General features: G+C 45.4%; 1 protein-coding gene across 5 annotated transcripts in view; it reads left to right on the top strand.

Moving 5' to 3' along the window:
* Window positions 1-18,523, top strand: part of cm (AP-3 complex subunit carmine) — a 117,985-nt gene that overhangs the window by 2,061 nt on the left and 97,401 nt on the right. For 4 of the 5 annotated variants that reach the window (XM_075880203.1, XM_075880202.1, XM_037413237.2 and 1 more), the window contains 2 exons: window positions 6,842-7,026; window positions 10,904-11,016. In XM_075880203.1, the coding sequence (XP_075736318.1) occupies window positions 6,842-7,026; window positions 10,904-11,016 (298 nt within the window). The remainder of the gene's footprint in view (window positions 1-6,841; window positions 7,027-10,903; window positions 11,017-18,523) is intronic. The other variant, XM_075880204.1, reaches the window with a different exon arrangement.

Genomic DNA, 18,523 nt, shown 5'->3' with positions numbered 1-18,523 from the left:
AAAGAAAGTATAGGGGATGTTATTTGTAGTAATTGTGATAAAAATGTGAAGAAAGTGGACAAAGAGATCACATGCCACCAACAGGGGTTGAACTTGCAACCTTCGAATTACATGTATAACGCTCTATCAATGAGCTATGGCAGTGGTAATCCCCCTGTCCACTTCATTGGGTATATCTTTGCACTTGAAACTGGTAATGTTAGAGCCAATTGCAGCCATGGGGGGGTGTGCGTAGAACACTCTTTTTCTGCTTACTCACGTCGCGTAGCACGTGACGCGCTATGTCCTTGTGTGCCTTGATCCGCGAGGCTCACAGGTGGCTGCCGCGACATTTTGTTCCACACTCAGGCTTTTCGCTCAAGGTCATGTTCACACACACACGCGCATGCAAAGGGTTGCAAGAGAATCGAGAGTTTTTATAAAACCTTCATTTCTGGGCAAGCTATAGTTCAGCAGTTGTCGGCAACATTATGGGCCAAGCCACGTTTAAAGCAAAGCTGAATTGTTTTGCGTTTAGCATAACAGTATACTGCAATGCTGTTGAAGAAACTTTCACACACAGGGATGCTTTATTTAAATCCACGATGTTTTACATAAACTTCATAGTTTCTATGCTGTGGTTAGTGAGAGGAAAAAAATGTAACTTGAAGAAGTGTCAATTTTCTATTTGTTCTGAAAGCCTGATTGGTTGCAGACTGTCCATGATTACTGATATTATGATTATGTATGGGTGTCGATAAACGAGGTAGTAGGCAACTGCTTGGCTGACAATTTGCTCCCGATACAGTGCCTGCATGCCCAGGCAGTCATTTTACTTTATGCTAGTGCGAGGGGGACAGCTGTAGTCGTACATGTATCACTGTGCCCTAGGGTGCGTAGACTCCACTGCAGTACAGAACTGAAGGAAAGCTTCAATATAACCATTGTGCTGCACCACAGGCAGTCCAATTTGCAAATTCTAATAGCTTTTGTAGTGCTTCCCCTCCCTCAACTTTCCGAAGGAAGTCTGGGGAAGAAAAAGATTGTTTGTGATCCATGCTTGCATTGCTGAAATATTGAATGTTTTTGAAAGCCATTTGCTTTATGGGTTTATTGGAGTGGTAGTGAAGGAGGAAACAAATTTGGAACGTACTTTCAGTTTCACCTTGAATTAAGTGGCAATATTCTTTTTGCCCAAAGGTGCTCACTGCATTGCCTGTTCTTCCTTTACTTACTGATAGGATGATGTACATGAAAACTGTTTGCCCATGTGTTGCACACGAAGCAGCAGAGGAAGTAGCTTCAATGTACTGGGATTTAAAAAAGTAACCTTGTGAAAAAATGAACAGATTGAATTAAGTGCTTATTTATGGAGGCATCTTGTGAAAAAATGAACAGATTGAATTAAGTGCTTATTTATGGAGGCATCAGTGCTTTCTTGCCACATTTTTTTATGCAACAGCATACTTTGAAATAGTGCTTAAAGAGAGAAGTGATGACAAGGGACAACAGCTATATTATACATTAAAACTTCATGATAACAAAGTCGCATTTGCCACAAAAATAATTCAGCCCCGCCGCGGTGCTCTAATGGCTAAGGTACTCGGCTGCTGACCCGCAGGTCGTGGGATCGAATCCCGACTGCCGCGGCTGCATTTCCGATAGAGGCGGAAATGCCGTAGGCTCGTGTGCTCAGATTCGGGTGCACGGTAAAGTACCCCAGGCCGTCAAAATTACTAGAGCCCTCCACTACCGCATCTTTCATAATGATATGGTGGTTTTTGGACGTTAAACCCCACATATCAATCAATCACAAAATACTTCGTTATAGTTGTTATAAACAATTATTTGTACCACTGTATTTATGGTAAAGCTATTGGTCTCTTGTTTCGTTATATACGAATTGGTTATACAGAGATTTGCGTGTAGCTGAAGTTTGGTGCCTTTTAACGCAATAGCGTTAAAGAGCTCGTTTTGCAGAAATTGCGCGGCATTGGTGTCAGTATGAGCATCGTTAATTGTAAGTAAAAGAAAATCGTCCTGTGCCTTACTGGAAAATCTAGAAAGATGCAAATAAAATAAATCATAAATAATTTTGGGTCTGAGGAAGGATCGAACCTGGGTCGTCTGCGTGGCAAGCAGGTGTTCTATTGCAGAGCCACGCGTCTGCCTGAAAATGCAGTGAAAGTAACTTGCGTGCTTTACAAATACGTGTCCTGTATACATGCTTCCCTATGCAACATGTAATATTGCGGTAATAATGCTTGGTACAAGCGTACATTGCAGTACAAGCTGGGCAGACAAAAATAGTTTCAAGTTTAACTGTGATAAGACTGTTTGCCTACTCTATTCAAAACTACGTGGCATAAGGCCATCCCCCAACATTTTAATGAATGGACAAACCATAGCTACTAAAAGAGATCACAAATTTCTAGGTGTTGTGGTTGACGAAAAGCTCAGCTTTGTTACACATATCAAGCAGCTATGACTTAAATGCTTGAAAGCCTTAAACCTGCTCAAGAATCTCCCGGATTAGTCATGGGGCACAGACCGTGACTGTCTACTGATCCTTCTCAGAAATGTAGTGCTATCACATATCGATTATGGCTCGGTGGTTTAAGAGTCAGCGTCAAGATCTGCATTGAGGATGCTTGACCCAGTGCACCACCTTGGGCTTCAGCTGGGCAGCGGTGCTTTCCAAACCAGCCCAACAGCCAGCCTGTATGTTGAGACAGACCAATGGTCACGAGAACGAAGACGTCAGTTCACAAGTGTCACGTATGCCGCCAAGGTGCTTTCCCATGTAGACCACCCAGCTCGTGCGCTATTGAGGATACATCAAACGCCCACCTATTCTTGAGGCGACCATCAGCTACGCCGTCGTATTGCCTCAGCGTGGCCTCACACTTTGAAAATCTGCACATACCGGTCTCCAATCTTCAGCTAAGCTCTCGCAAGGACACTGTGGTGTCGTGGGAAATGCGGGCTATCAATTGTAACTTGTCATTACTAGAGGTAGGAAAGCATGTCCTCCCAGTCGCAATCGATCAACACTTCATGTACTTGCAGGCCAAATACAGGTGTGCTGAGTATTGTACTGATGTCTCCAAGTTGTCCGCACACGCATGTGCGGCACATGGTCCCATGTTCTCTGAATCTAGAACCATGAACAGACATATCAGCATATTTACTCCAGAATGCTATGGCATACTTTAAGCTGTAAGGCACATTTTAAAGGAGAAAGAACCAGCCTTCATCATATACACAGATTCTCTCAGTGCAGTGACTGTGCTGTCCTCCACTAAGATACTCAAAAACCCAGTTACTTAAGTTATTAATGCTTTTCTAAAATGCATCATGCCAGCCTACAAATCTAAGCTCAAAATCACGCTATGCTGGATTCCGGGACACTGTAACATAGCTGGCAAAATAGCAGACAGACTTGCGAAGTCAGCTGCACTCCGCCCATCAGTTGACGTAGACACCATCCCGTATGAGGACCTGAGACCACTTATCAGAACCCGAATGCGTAGACAATGGCAAGAGGAATGGAACACAGCAAATGCAAACAAACTGCACTTAGTAAAGCCAAGAATAGGAAGATATGTGACTGAAAAACAACAGGCACCAAGAGGTTGCACTATACAGACTCAGGATCGTTCATACTCGTGCAATACACTCGCACCTTTTAAACAACTCTCCAGCACCGCATTGTGCAAAATGTGATGATGCGCTGTCTGTCATTCATGCTCTAATTATCTGTCTGTACCTTGAACCAGAAAGACTGCGTCACTTCACAAAGCTCTACAAATGCCACATTCCGTCTCACCCACAATTTTTTTCTTGGTGACGATCCCATGTTTCCCCAAAAAGTGGTTTTAAAGTTCTTAGCTAGTGTAGGCTTCCTACATAACAAATTCTCACTAATCTCAACCTCCTCTCAATCCTGAGGGAACCGCTGAGACCTTTTTATCAAATGTCATGCAGCACGCACTACTTGTCCTAACAAGGACTGTTGCCGACACTGCATGACTTTGTAAAACCTATAGGCTTAGCCCGTTTTAACTCATCACACATAGTCACTACACATAAGTTTAAGCCCTATGCACTCTTCTTTTATTTTTGCTACCTCGAGTAGGCTTTTTATAATCAAATCGACCAAAAACCGTGTGTTTGGCGCTCTTTGGCCTGAGTTGCCCATGCGCCACTAAAATCGACCATCATCATCATCACATTGCAATCGTCACAACACACCATCATTATGAATTCGTGGTTTAAAGTGGGCCACCCACTACAAAAGACGCACACGTTACTGCACGTATTCCTTTAATACCACGTTGTGGGTGCATAGCAAGTTCGAAAGAATTTCACGTGCATAATGGCTCGTGGTTTAAAACCTGCTATCCATTGCACATAATGCAGCCATATATGAAAGCTTCACTGGCACAAGTCACTTGAAACTTTATCGATTACATTGTAGTAATCCACAATTTAAACTTCTTGAGTAACATCACCCAATAAAAAATTAGGGTATCCTTAAGCTTCGCCTTTAAGAGTTGAATGCAATAGCAATATCCTGTCCCTAGTGCATACCGAGTTCAAAATAGCTTGTGGGAGCAAAGCTTTCACGTATGGCTGCATTATGTGTAATGGATAGCACGCTTTAAACCTAGAGTAATTGTGCTCGTAAAATCTTTTCAGACTTGCTATGCACCCACTACGTAGCCTAAAAGAAGAACGTGCAGGTAACTTGCGTGCTTTTTTGTAGTGGGTGGCCCACTTTAAATCGTGAATTCATAATAATTGTGTATTGTGACAGCCGATCGCAATGTACACTTGTACTAAGCATTATTATTGCTATATTGATTTGATTGATATGTAGTGTTTAACGTCCCAAAACCACCATATGATTATGAGAGACGCCGTAGTGGAGGGCTCCGGAAATTTTGACCACCTGGGGTTCTTTAACGTGCACCCAAATCTGAGCACACGGGCCTACAACATTGCCGCCTCCATCGGAAATGCAGCCGCCGCAGCCGGGATTTGATCCTGCGACCTGCGGGTCAGCAGCCGAGTACCTTAGCCACTAGACCACCGCGGCGGGGCTATTATTGCTATATTACATGTTGCATTGGGAAGCAAGTATACAGGACACGTGTTTGTAAAGCACGCAAGTTACTTTCACTGCATTTTCAGGCAGACGCGTTGCTCTGCGATAGAGCACTTGCTTGCCACTCGGACGACCCAGGTTTGATCCTTCCTCAGACCCAGAATGTTTTATGATTTTTTTTATTTACATATTTCTCAATTTTTCCGTCATGCACAAGATGATTTTTTGCTCACAACGAGTGACACCGACACCGAAATTTCTGCAAAATGAGCTTTTTAGTGCTATAGCGTTAAAAGTATGCACCGAGTGGTTGATGTATGCACTAGGGACAAAATATCGCTATCGCGTTCTACTCTTAAAGGCAAAGCTTAAGGGTCCTTCGATTTTTGCCGTTAGTCATCAAGTCCAGGTAACATTGTACTTGCCAAGGTGAAGGATAGATGTGACAGAACTGGTTGAGGCTCTGCTTGATGAGTAGGGTCTCCACTGCGTAGGAATTATTGTTTATATAAATATACTGACAATCCCAAGGGTTAAGCAGTTGGACATGTATGTTAGGAGATACAATTACAGATACGAATTGAAACACAATTGCATATACAACTGTAAACAATTATAATGAATGAGCATACAGGAGCCTTTAACTTGTCCCGCCGCGATGGTATTTGATCCCGCGACCCGCAGGTCGCGGGATCAAATCCCGGCTGCGGCGGCTGCATTTCCGATGGAGGCGGAAATGTTGTAGGCCCGTGTGCTCAGATTTGGGCGCACGTTAAAGAACCCCAGGTGGTTGAAATATTCGAAGCCCTCCACTATGGTGTCTCTCATAATCATATGGTAGTTTTGGAACGTTAAACCCCACATATCAATTAATTAGGAGCCTTTAAATTTGTCGAAGCTAGCATGGAGCAAAGTTTACATTTAATTAAACAAGAATTCACAGGCAATGGATAGCGATTTTTAATGTATTTATACTAGAAGAACATTTTGTTGGTTAGTAGAGATTTGTGATGAAAATGCAAGTGTGAAAAACAAAAACGAGTGTTTTTACATGCCTTATGTCGATGTTTTGACCACTGACTTGTGTTATTTAGTCCAGTGAAGACCTGTCTACGTGTCAAAACAGTAGAATTTGTTTTTCAATTAGGTTACACCACTTAAGACTCCATCTTATCTTAAACTTTATCTTGTTTGCTTCATGCATTGGTAAAAACCCTGTGACCCTTGTTGGTTCAGTGGTTGACTTTGAATCCAGTTCGCTGCATAGCACAGCAGCCTGGGGCTCTTCAGATCACCCAATGACGTGATTTGACCGAAAACTGGTTACATGGACACTAAAAAGTCCATGAAGTACCCCAAGATAGCTAATATTTATATAGAGCCTGGAGTCACATCTGTACAGTGATCATAATTGTTACACTATATAACTGCAGTTCACCATTGTAAATAAAACAAATTATTTGCAGAATAAGCAGTGGTTTTCTTCCATGCTTAGAGTGGGAGTAGGTGGCACTGTGATTCTTAAGGGGATTTCTAGCCAAGTTCTTGTTTTGGCACTCTTTGCCTCCACCTCTGCCTTGTGTTGTCTTCGTTCATGCTTTTAATTTGCTACCCTCCTCTTTTTATCACAGTTTTACTTTGTGTGCTGTTTGTTTACAATTGCAATAGCATTCTCTTGGTGGGCTCTATGTGAGTTAAATATTGTAGTGAGACTCTCACAATTTAGTGCACCATTTTTCCCGGTGACCGCAGGGATGTCTTTATGGAGAAGCACTGGAAGAGTGTCATCCATCGGTCGGTGTGTGACTACTTCTTCGATGTGCAAAAGAAGGCTGCCAGTCCAGAAGATATCCCACCAGTCATTTCTGCCCCACATCACTACCTCATCAACATCTACCGCAACAAGATGTTCTTTGTAGCTGTCACAATGTCCGAGGGTGAGAGTGCAGGAATAGTGACATTGTTTGGGGGAAAAAACTTACTTGAAGGCAATTTTTAAAAGAATATTCCAGGGACAGTCGTTGTGCAATCTTCAGATATTCCCGCAGTTATTTTTGCATTGCAATAATTGTTGTTACACAGCGAAAATGGGCTTCTTGTATTTTGTGTACCAGGTACAGCAGCTTTTTCTCCTCCCCTACTAATCTGGAAGGCTTGTGAAAGGGTCTTGGATGTTGCATTCTAATTGGGATAAAGTTTCTATTGACCAAAGACAAAATATTTTAAATTCTTTTGTTGGGTTTTCTTAAAAGGGTGCTGTGACACAAATAAAGCATGTGGTTCTTATCGCTTCTTGAACTGTGCAATGCACCAATGTTGTTGCACAAAGGGCAACGCAAACAATAAAGGTGTTATAATTTTATTTCAGTGAAGAAACCATACAGTTTTCGGAGTGTAGTGACGTACAGTGGCTTTTTTTGTGATCGGAAGTGATGCTTCATCACATGGGAGGGATGACATAGGCCGTGCATTTTAATTAATTCAACACAAGTGGCTGTGATATTCATACAGTCCTGATAGGCCACAATACTGTGCACTAAAAACTATAAATGCACTCTTTTTACTTTCTCACATAGGAAAGAATTTCTGTTTTAAAAATGTGAAAACAATTGCAAAACGACTTAGGAGCGCTGCCCAACAACCACCACAAGGCGAGTTATCCGGTACGTCTCTGTAAGAGGAGTGCGGTGATTGGAACCGACCTTTCACGTCAGTGGGAGAGATAAATGTGAAAGAGAACGTTTCTTTTCCTCGTCTGCTGGGGTTTTGAGGTTTGAAGGTTACTAATTTAGAGTGTACCGATTTTGATAATTCTTTTTGCATTCACCTCAGTATTCGGCACTACACGAACTCCAGCGCTGCAGAATATGGACGAAAAAGTGTCACAGGGCCCCATTAAAGGAGTGGTGACAAGAAATTTGTAAACCTGCTTTTTCTCCTCCAAATCAGTGGCTACTGACTCATTATCATGGCAACAAAACTCATTGGACTCTGTGTGAAATGAATCTTTAATTATATGCTTGTATGTTACAACCGGAGGCAGTTCCGATTTCAAAGAGTATTTGTTTGTGAACAGATACTCTCAGGTGACTGCAAATACCAGTGACGTCACTGGTTGCCCTCTGCCATGTTGTCAGTGCTGCTGTTTTATCTGTTGTGTTAAGCTGCTGTGAGTGCTTGTTTGCTTAATCGCCAAAACTACAATGCTTATCTAGTGCTGTGGTTGACGAAGAAGCTGGGAAGAGTCGAAAAATCAGTTAGGATAGCTCAATTCACTTCACAAGGGTGAAAGTACTGCGCCAATTGGGCTATTCTACGCCAGTCTGACCTGCTGCGCCAGGCTGTGCATTAATGGCAATTTCCGCAAAATTGTCGATTGGAAGTGTAAACCGTCCAATCTAGCCGAATATTGTTGCCGACCGAGCAACACTGAGTATTGGCTACGGTACGCAAAGCGTGCAGTTTCCTAAAATTAACGGAAGGGACTCTGGTGCTGCGATCGTTCAGAAACCATGGGAATTATGGGTATGACATGGATTTACGTAGTCTTCGTGCTTGCGAGCGGCGAACGCACTTCTGGCTTCCTTTTTTTTTTGCTGTGTTTTAATTTTGTTTCCAATGAAAAAATAAACCATTTCAAACTTCGTGAGCTGATTTCAAATACTGATTTTAAAAGGTGAAGATGATGAAGCGTAACTGTCGAACATTTGCCGATTGTTGTTTCGTTACAAACCAGCTTCAAGACACGCGAAGTCAGAAGGAACGTAAAGTATGAAGACTAGACAAATGCATCTACTACCCATAATTTCCATGCTCTCTGAAGCGCCATGCGTTGCAGCTCTCATAGACAATAGCACCTGAGTTTCCTCTTGTATATATTTAAGACACTATAGAAGGGGAGGACACGAAGGACGCAAACACATCCATATACAGTGTAGTTCTATCATGTATTTCGGTTAATTCATCGTGCTCACTAGTGCTTGTCTCATTGCTCTTATCACCATGGTTTTCCCGCAATGGCACCAACATGAGTAACTGAGTTATTTGGTAATATTGTGAAACCTCGATAATTTTTACGTGCCAGGAATTCGGCATGATCATGCACTAAACGGTAGTGCGCGTGGAAGTACAAATATGCATCTCTTTATATTTACCATCACCACCAATAAACAAATACAGTACCACAGCAGGTGCTGCCCAAAGTACCTACCATAAAGTCCTTTCTTCTTTTTCTTGGGGGGGGGGGGGGCAGGGAAAAATAAGGAATAAGGAGCGTCATGCAGAGACAACTGCGAGTGTTTACAAGGGTGAAAACCGGCTACGATACACGCGGAGTGGTACATTTGCAGCATTGCACCTGATGTGTGAAATGGAGTACGGCGGTCATGAAAGCGAGATAAACATAGCTTATCTCTTGTTTTCTTGGCAATTTCATTGTCAACTGTGGTTAATGATCGCAACCCACACACATCTTTGTGCATGATAAGTCTGGTAAACTAATTTGTTCTGAATGTTTAGTGAAAGCCATTAAAATTTTCATCACGAGGAATAATTTTCATTGATGGTGATGTTTGGCCCCTGACAGCTGCTCTTAAAACTAACTCACGTGTCTTCAAAACAGACCTTTTGGTGCTCCGAACCTGCTTCAAAACTACCCTTTTACTGCACCAAAGCTGCTCCAAAACAGCATTATTCCTGTTCCCTGAGCTACTCCAAAACACTGGAGTCCACCTCCACCCCTGACTTCACGAATCTTGCTGGTGCCTGCAATTTCGTTGTGGTAGTCCAACTGAGGTGACTTTTTTCGTGAGGCTGCAGCATTAGGCATACCAGAACGCTTTTGCTGTGATCATTTTGCAAGTTGAGAAGGGAAGAAGGAAGCTGTGAAATCACCACACTTGTGCCCTGTAGTAGTGCATATATGTAACATGTAAGTGGTGCAATGTACGCTTCACTGTCTCGTATTAAGATTGGTCAGCACCAAATTCTAAAGGCATATCAATCCAGTGTTTTGTACGTCGAAGCACCAAAGCAGGTATATATCTGTCGGCTATTCAGTATTATGTCGGTAGTAGAGAGCTGTAGTTTGTAGATACATTTGCAGGTACTCATTTACCGGAGCCATTGACAGCCCCAGCAGCAGCAGAGCTAGTAGCGACATCTAGTGGCATTTTGTCCAACTACAGTTTGTTTAATCCTTTTTTAATCTTGGTCATATTGCTGTTCTTGCTGAAAAAAAAAAAAAATAGAGAGCGTTCTATCAGTTCATAATTATCTCACTTCCAACGCATTACACAGTCAGTACCTGGGTAAATCATCTCATTGTTACGTTTGTGGATCATTAGTTATGTTCTGCACCATCAGATGTTGCTACCAGCATTGTCTATTTTGTGCATGTCTCTGGTAATCTGGTCAAGAGTCGTGATATATGTTAATTACAAGGGGTTGCCGCATGATGACCTCATTTCTTCTTGCTCTGATTTCTTATTTGTCTCTTTTGCAAACTTCAAAACTCAAAATACTTTTCAGGCTGTATTTGTTGCTTATACTGAACAGATGGCACCTCTATGTTCTTTTCAGTGTGATGCAACAGTCAATTTGTGTTTGAAATTTTGTGTCAGACTACTTCAACAGAGAAAGCACCTGAGGAGTGGAGCCACCTTACAGTTCTCTTTATGTTTTTTTTTTCATTGTTCTTTGGGTGTGAACATTCATCTGTGAGAATAGTAGAGACTCTTTGCAAAACTCGTTAAAAGAAACTTGAATAGAATCTCGACGTTATTCTGATCCCTGTTTTCTCTCATCTCCTTGCAGTGCCACCGCTGTTTGTGATTGAGTTCTTGCATCGTGTGGTGGACACATTCGTGGACTATTTCAGCGATTGCACGGAGTTCCTTATTAAGGAGCATTATGTTGTTGTTTACGAGGTACACCTGATTGTCTTTCATTTTTATTTGTCTACTCATGTTTTGGTCAGGGAGGACAGCAGCACTGCATGTCATCTTTTGGCTTCACAGTCTGTAACCAATTATCATTGCCTCATGGTTGGTTTACACCAAAAATTCTAAGGCTTGGTTTCACAGAAGGCTTTTCAGTGTTTGAAAACTGTTAAAATGAATGCGACCCGGTCCCATCTATCTCCGTTTTACTCACAGAATTTATTGATTGAGAAAAGAGGCTATCATTCCATTTTAGATTGAACATTTCATCTATGCTATGGTAGTCTCCGAGCTGTGATGGACCCTTGAGGGGACTGTGCCTAAAGAAGCTCTGACATCAAATTTAATCATGTTAAAATTATTGCATCCACGAGGACCTATCCACCCCCTAGTAGCAATTCGCAACCCAAAACGAAACTGAGAGATGAATACTATCAGTTTTATTCATTTATATCACTGGTATCTAGCACAATTCAAAACTGCCAGTGAGCAGGCCATTTTTATTGCTGGGAGCACTTTCTCGCGGTGACCTCCAAATTGCGCCACAGCTTGCCACTTCTCCACAGAAAAGAGTGACGTGAGGCTCGGCTGCTCTGCTAACATTTCATCTGCTAGGTGCACACATTCAGTCACGCCTTGTCACCTACATTGTCGTCTTCACTGCAAAAAGTGTCGAATAGGGTTGAATACGGCTGCCTGGAGCTTGGAATCGCCGTGATTTGCATCATCGCGAACCATTTTTGCTTCAATTGACCCTTTGCAGAACAACCATTCCAAAATGGACACTGTTCCAAGCAGCAGCTCGTGTGTCTCACTTACAGTCGAACTCTGCTACAACGAACGCCCCTTCAACTAAATTTCCGCTACAACGAAAAATTCACGATTCTCCGTCAGCAGTCCATAGAAGTCAATGCATAAATATTGTCGCCAGAACAAACACTTTTTCATCGATCGTCCTGCTTCAACGAAATTTTACGATGCAATTCTAGGCTCAGATACATATTTTTATGCAGTAAAACCAATTTTTAACATTTCAATGGATTTTCAGAGCCTGAAAATGCGTCAACGAAGTCTAAAATATGCGTTAACACCACCAGAAACTGTCCCTATTGGCCGCGAGATCGAGCAGAGTTTCCGCCTGGCGGCAACTGGCCGAAACCGTGAAGTGTGGATTGCTCTTTGTGTCGTCTGCTAACCACGTCATGTTTCTATGTGCGCGTACGTCATGCACGTTCTCAAAGTGTGGTTTGTCCGGTCATGTCAGCGCTAGTGCAACTGTTGCTACGCATGCCTTAAACGACGTACGAAACCATTTGGTTTTGCTTGGCTGCGAATGCATTGTAAGAAGATCGCCAAGTGCAACTTTCCAGAGTGCTGGTTATTGTCGTCGTAACCTCCATTCACCAGATTAATTTCAGAGTGGGTGCCGCTTTCTGTTTCAAGCACATCGCAAAATGTTCTTGGCATACTCCCGAAACATGGATTGCTAAATGCTGTTTGAATGCAGCGTTTTATGGAGGCTCAATTGTTAAAAAAAACAAAAATACGGCTCTACGCGACGCACTTGCGCATTGTTGGTAGGTGTACAACTACGGCACTGTAGTTTATCGATCATGTGAGGAGCCTTAGTTGTCTTTATCTGGCCGTGGTACCACTACATAGAAATACTACTACAGTTGAATCTCATTAATTACAACACGCTTAATTCAAACTTCTGGTTAATTTGAACTCACGAAGAGGTCCCGTCAAATCTATGTGTATTCCAATAGGCGAAAACTCCCGGTAATTCGATCGCGCAAGTACTTCCGGCGGTTAATTCGAACATACCGCGCTCTGACAATGCTCTCAGCACCCCGCTCGATCTCGCAACGGCACCTGCGACACCTCAACGCTGTTCGTGAATGAAATGAAAAGAAAAGAAAAGGCCGCAGTGGAGTGTTCGCTCTCTCTCAAATGCCGATCTGCGACGCGCCCATGTCACGCTTCTCCCTTTTCTGTCTCTGCCACGTAAAGACCCTTCTTTCAACGCCGCACGCGAACAGAGAGAGGGAAAAAAAAGAAATCTGTCACTGCGTTGAATGAATGTGTAGTTGAAAGAAAGGGAAAAGGCACTATCTTCTGCAGCCCTTGCCTCTTGCGGGAGCACGGCTCTGCGCCTTAAAGAGGGGGGGTCTCTCACGCGCTGGTTCCACGCTTCCCCCTTTCCCGTCCCTGCCATGTAACCCTTCTCCTTTCAACAACGCGCTCTAAGAGAGCAAGAAAAAAAAAAGCTGCCGTGGAGTGTTGGTTTTCTCTCAAATGCCGATTTGCTTCTCTCCGCGTGGAGATGCTACTCCTTTCTTCTACCATTCTGGATGCTGCGGCTCTCCGCTACACAGTCATTGTTGTCGTTGTCTTTAGAAAGTGTTGCCGGGGGGGGGGGGGGGAGGAAGTGCCGGGACAGACGTATGGATGATGATGGGTTGATGAGTTACTTGAGACTTTGGGACAAAGCACTTCACGCCGTGTCTCCTTCCTATCTGACAATGGCACATTTTTGCGTGCAACTTCTCTTGCCAGGAGAATGCTGAAGCCGAAGTAGAAATGCTTTGAGAGCTGCGTGCGAAATTGATTGACTCGCTGCAAGGTAAATTTGTGTAGACGCACATCACCGATTACTTCAATTAATAACAGATCTCCTGTGATTTGTGAATAAATGTAAGTCTCCTGAAACTTCCCCCTCCTGTGTTAGCTCAATGCACATGCGCCACTGCATGGAGAGCCCTCCGTGTATTTAGCTTTCATTAATTTGAACTTCTTTTAATTCGAACAAATTTTCAGGCCCCTCCGAGTTCGAATTATTGCAATTCGACTGTATAATTCTATGTAAATATTACTATCACATAAACTTTGAGACTTTGGTACTTATACTGTATTTAAAACAGAGTTACCGTGCGCAACTGTGTGCTTAGATTTAAGAACATTTTAAACAGCCCAGACGTTGCAATTAATTCAGACGGCATGCCTTATATATTGTTACGTGGAAAATAACAGTTGTCGGTCCGCAGCCACAACGCAGCTCACTGACAACGTCCACTTCTTTTCTCTCAGTCTGAGGCACCTTACTTGGGTATGCCCCACTATGCCCTCTTTCAGTCAAACGAAATCACGTAACACGACCCCCGGCGGCAAAAGCGCCGACCCGGCGAGTTTATGGGGCCACAGCAGGAGCAGTGTGGTAACGCTTGAGCCTTGATACGTGGACGATGTCCCTTGACAGCAGAGTGGAAGAGGTTGATGGATTATCAGGGACAATTTCATATGTAGTTTCGGTCACTCGTCTAAGCACGCGGTATGGGCCCATGAAACGAGAGAGAAGTTTTTCTGACAGGCTTGCATGTCGCGTAGGGGACAAAAGAAGAATGAGGGAGCCTGTTGGAAAGTGTTCGTTGCGATGCCGCTCGTTGTAACGATGCTTCTGCGAGTCTTGGGATGCTATTAACCTGCTGCGGGCAAGCTGACGAGCATGGTCGGCTCGGGTAATAGCGTCGCGTGCATATTCAGAAGTATACTGCGCAGCGGCTGGCAGGAAGGTATCCAACGGCAATGTTGGTTCGCGTCCAAACAGAAGGTAAAATGGCGAGTACCCGGCAGTGTCATGCCGGGAGGAATTGTATGCGAACGTCACGTAGGGTAGTGCAAGGTCCCAATCACGATGGTCGGCCGAGACGTATTTTGATAGCATGTCTGTCAAGGTGCGGTTTAAACGTTCTGTAGGCCCATTTGTCTGGGGGTGGTACGATGTCGTGAGCTGATGTTGGGTAGAGCAGGAACGCAGGATATCGTCAACCACCTTCGAAAGAAACGTACGGCCTCGGTCTGTCAGCAGTTGACGAGGGGCTCCATACACTAAAATGAGATCGCGTAGAAGAAAATCAGCAACGTCTGTAGCGCAGCTTGTTGGCATGGCTCGCGTAACTGCATAACGGGTCGCGTAATCCGTAGCCACCGCGACCCACTTGTTTCCGGAGGCGGATGTTGGGAAGGGACCGAGAAGGTCCAAATCAACACGGAAGAATGGCTCCGATGGGATGTCGATGGGCTGAAGATATCCGGAAGGTAGTCTCGACGGCTTTTTGCGACGCTGGCAAATTTCACAAGTGTTGACATAGCGACGTACAGAACGTGAAAGGCCAGGCCAGTAGAAGTGGCGGCGCACACGGTCATATGTGCGAGAGACACCAAGGTGACCCGCGGTTGGCGCGTCATGGAGCTCGCGTAGGACTGTAGAACGCAGGTGCTTTGGTATGACCAGAAGTAGGTCGTGACCATGGGGCGATAAATTATGCCGATATAAGGTGTGGTCCTTTAAGGTAAACATGCGAACGGAAGCGTCTTGCGGTGAAGATTCGAGCTGTTGTATTAGGTGGCTGATATCCGGATCGCGACGCTGCTCGTCCCCGAGATGAAGCAGCTGGGAGATGGAAAGGACGCAGCCCACAGAATCAGTGCTCGTAGGATCGCAGTCGGCCACAGGGTAGCGTGACAGACAATCCACATCTTTGTGCAGTTTTCCTGATTTGTACACTACGGTGTAAGAATACTCCTGGAGGCGGAGTGCCCAGCGGGCGAGACGACCTGTGGGATCTTTGAGGGAGGCGAGCCAGAGAGAGCGTGGTGGTCGGTAAGAACTATAAATGGTCGGCTGTATAAGTAAGGGCGAAATTTCGCGACTGCCCCCACCAGCGCTAGGCATTCGCGCTCTGTGATGGAATAATTACGCTCCGAGGTGGACAGCAGCCTGCTGGCATAAGCTATCACGCGATGCTGCCCACGTTCTCGCTGAGCCAACACAGCGCCTATTCCGTAACCGCTGGCATCGGTGCGCACTTCCGTCGGTGCCGTAGGGTCGAAGTGAGCCAGCACAGGAGAAGAAGTGAGCCAAGTGGTCAGGTCGGAAAATGCTGCTGCTTGCGAGGGACCCCAGGTAAACGTCTCATCCGGTTTGAGTAAATCTGTTAGGGGCCGAGCGATTTCCGCGAAGTTCTTGATGAACCGCCGAAAATAGGAGCAGAGCCCCACAAAGCTGCGGACATCTTTGGCAGTTTTCGGCACAGGAAAGTCCTTCACAGCTCGAACTTTTTCTGGGTCAGGCTGTACACCGTAAGCGTCAACAATATGTCCAAGTATTGTAATGCGACGGCGACCAAACCGGCACTTAGATGAGTTCAGCTGAAGGCCGGCGAGACGGAATACATCAAGAATTTTTGACAGTCTCTCAAGGTGCGCTTCAAAAGTGGGAGCAAACACAATCACGTCATCCAGATAACAAAGACACGTAGACCACTTGAATCCATGGAGCAGGGAGTCCATCATTCGTTCAAAGGTGGCGGGGGCATTACATAAGCCGAAAGGCATGACTTTGAATTGGTAGAGGCCATCGGGTGTTACAAAAGCCGTCTTCTCTCGGTCCATGGGGTCCACGGCAATCTGCCAATAACCAGAACGAAGATCTGTGGAAGAAAAGTAGGCGGCACCATGAAGGCAATCAAGGGCGTCATCAATGCGGGGCAGAGGGTATGCGTCTTTCTTGGTGATGTTGTTAAGGTGGCGATAGTCCACACAATATCGCCACGATCCGTCCTTCTTTTTAACTAATACCACCGGGGATGCCCAGGGACTGGAGGATGGTTCAATAATGTCCTTCGCTAGCATCTTGTTCACCTCCTTTTGAATTATGCTCCGCTCAAAAGCAGACACTCTGTAGGGATGGCGGTGAACAGGGTTGGCATCACCTGTGTGTATGCGATGCTGGACAAAGGACGTCTGCCCAAGAGGTCGGTCACCAAAATCGAAAATATCCTGGTAGGCCTCGAGAAGATGCTGTAGGGCTTCAACTTGCGGAGATGGAAGATCAGTGGCGATCATGTCTACAATTTGACGGCTGCCCGAATGTGTTGCGAGTGATGTGCACTGCGGTGAAGCAAGTGTGTCTAAGGCAAGCACTTCAATTTGTGAATCGAGCAACGGACACAGGTGGGCCACAGAAATGCCTTGTGGAAGCACATGATTCATATAGCCGAAATTGACAAGAGGTAGACAAGTTTTGTTATCTGTGATGCTGAGCACCGTATAGGGCACTGCAACATTGTGCGCAAGGAGTACCTCGGTGAGAGGCGTAGCGTAATGGTCATCGTCGGGCACAGCTGGTGAGCACAGAAAATCGACGTACGTCACAGTTTTCGAGGGCAGGCGAACAAAATTGCTGCATTGTAATCGGCATGTAGGTTGGTACGGGGCGGCACTGATTTGTGGTAGTTCAAGGCGGAGCACACCAGCGGAGCAATCAATCAGAGCAGAATTGGCGGCAAGAAAATCGAGGCCTAGTATGAGGTCGTGGGGACATGTTTCAAGCACGGTAAAAAGGACGACCACTTGATGACCGGCTACGGTAAGTTGAGCTGTGCACATACCGACGACAGGGACTTTTGCACCATCTGCAACTTGGACGACACTGGTCAAGGGGGGCGTGAAGACCTTCTTCATGCGACGACGAAAACGCGAACTCATAATACAGACGTGAGCGCCCGTATCTATCAAAGCTTCAACAGGTGTACCATCAACATATACTTCTAGGGTGTTCCGGTTCAAACGTAAGGGCAACAGAGGATTTTTGGGTAAGGTCGACAGGGCAGCTTCACCTCCAGAAGCTGCGCAGCCTAGTTTTCCGGGGACGCGCGGCGGTTGAACGATGGCGAGGGAGAGCGGCGACGCGTGTTTGAACGAGAAGGGCGGCTTTGAGGCGGTGGCGACGACGGGGCAGGGTGGCCGTAGTCCTCAGGGGCAGTAAATGCTGTAGACTGAGTGCGGGTCGGATAACGGTGGTTTGGTGGACGGAATTAGCTACTGTAAGCGGGGTACGAGCCAGAAGACATAGATGGCCATTGACTGCGGCAGTAACGAGCGATGTGTCCTGCGCGACCACAGCGGAAGCAGATTGGCTTATCATCAGCTGTTGGCCATTCAGACGGGTTCCTGGTTTGAATAGAGTACGAACGGCGACGTCTCATATCCACAGAAGCTATCGAGGGACCAGTATTATCCAGTGTGGATGCAGTGGACAGGATACCAAGGTTTGCGAATTCCTGGCGGACAACAGCCTGGATCAAGGCGACAGCTGGCGTTGAGGCGTCGGGCAACGTCGGTAGTTTGTTGGCAGCCGGATAAGCGGCCTCGAGTTCACGTCGGACGATGCGCGTCACGTCTTCGGTTGTAGACGGATGACAAGGAGTGGCTTCGCAAGACGACGTTGCCGTGGTGTTGGGTAGGCGCTGAAACTGCTGCAAAATGCGTCGACTCTTCGCCTGCTCGAGACGGCGGCACTCTTTGATCACGGCGTCGATGGTCGTTACGTTGGTGAATACAAGCAGACTGAACGCATCGTCGGCGATTCCTTTTAACACTTGCGAAATCTTGTCGGCCTCAGTCATGTTGGGATCGGCCCTTTGACACAACG

This window comes from Rhipicephalus microplus, chromosome X (genome assembly GCF_043290135.1).
Source record: "Rhipicephalus microplus isolate Deutch F79 chromosome X, USDA_Rmic, whole genome shotgun sequence".
NCBI lineage: Eukaryota > Metazoa > Arthropoda > Arachnida > Ixodida > Ixodidae > Rhipicephalus > Rhipicephalus microplus.
This window is presented reverse-complemented; position numbering and strand designations above follow the sequence as displayed.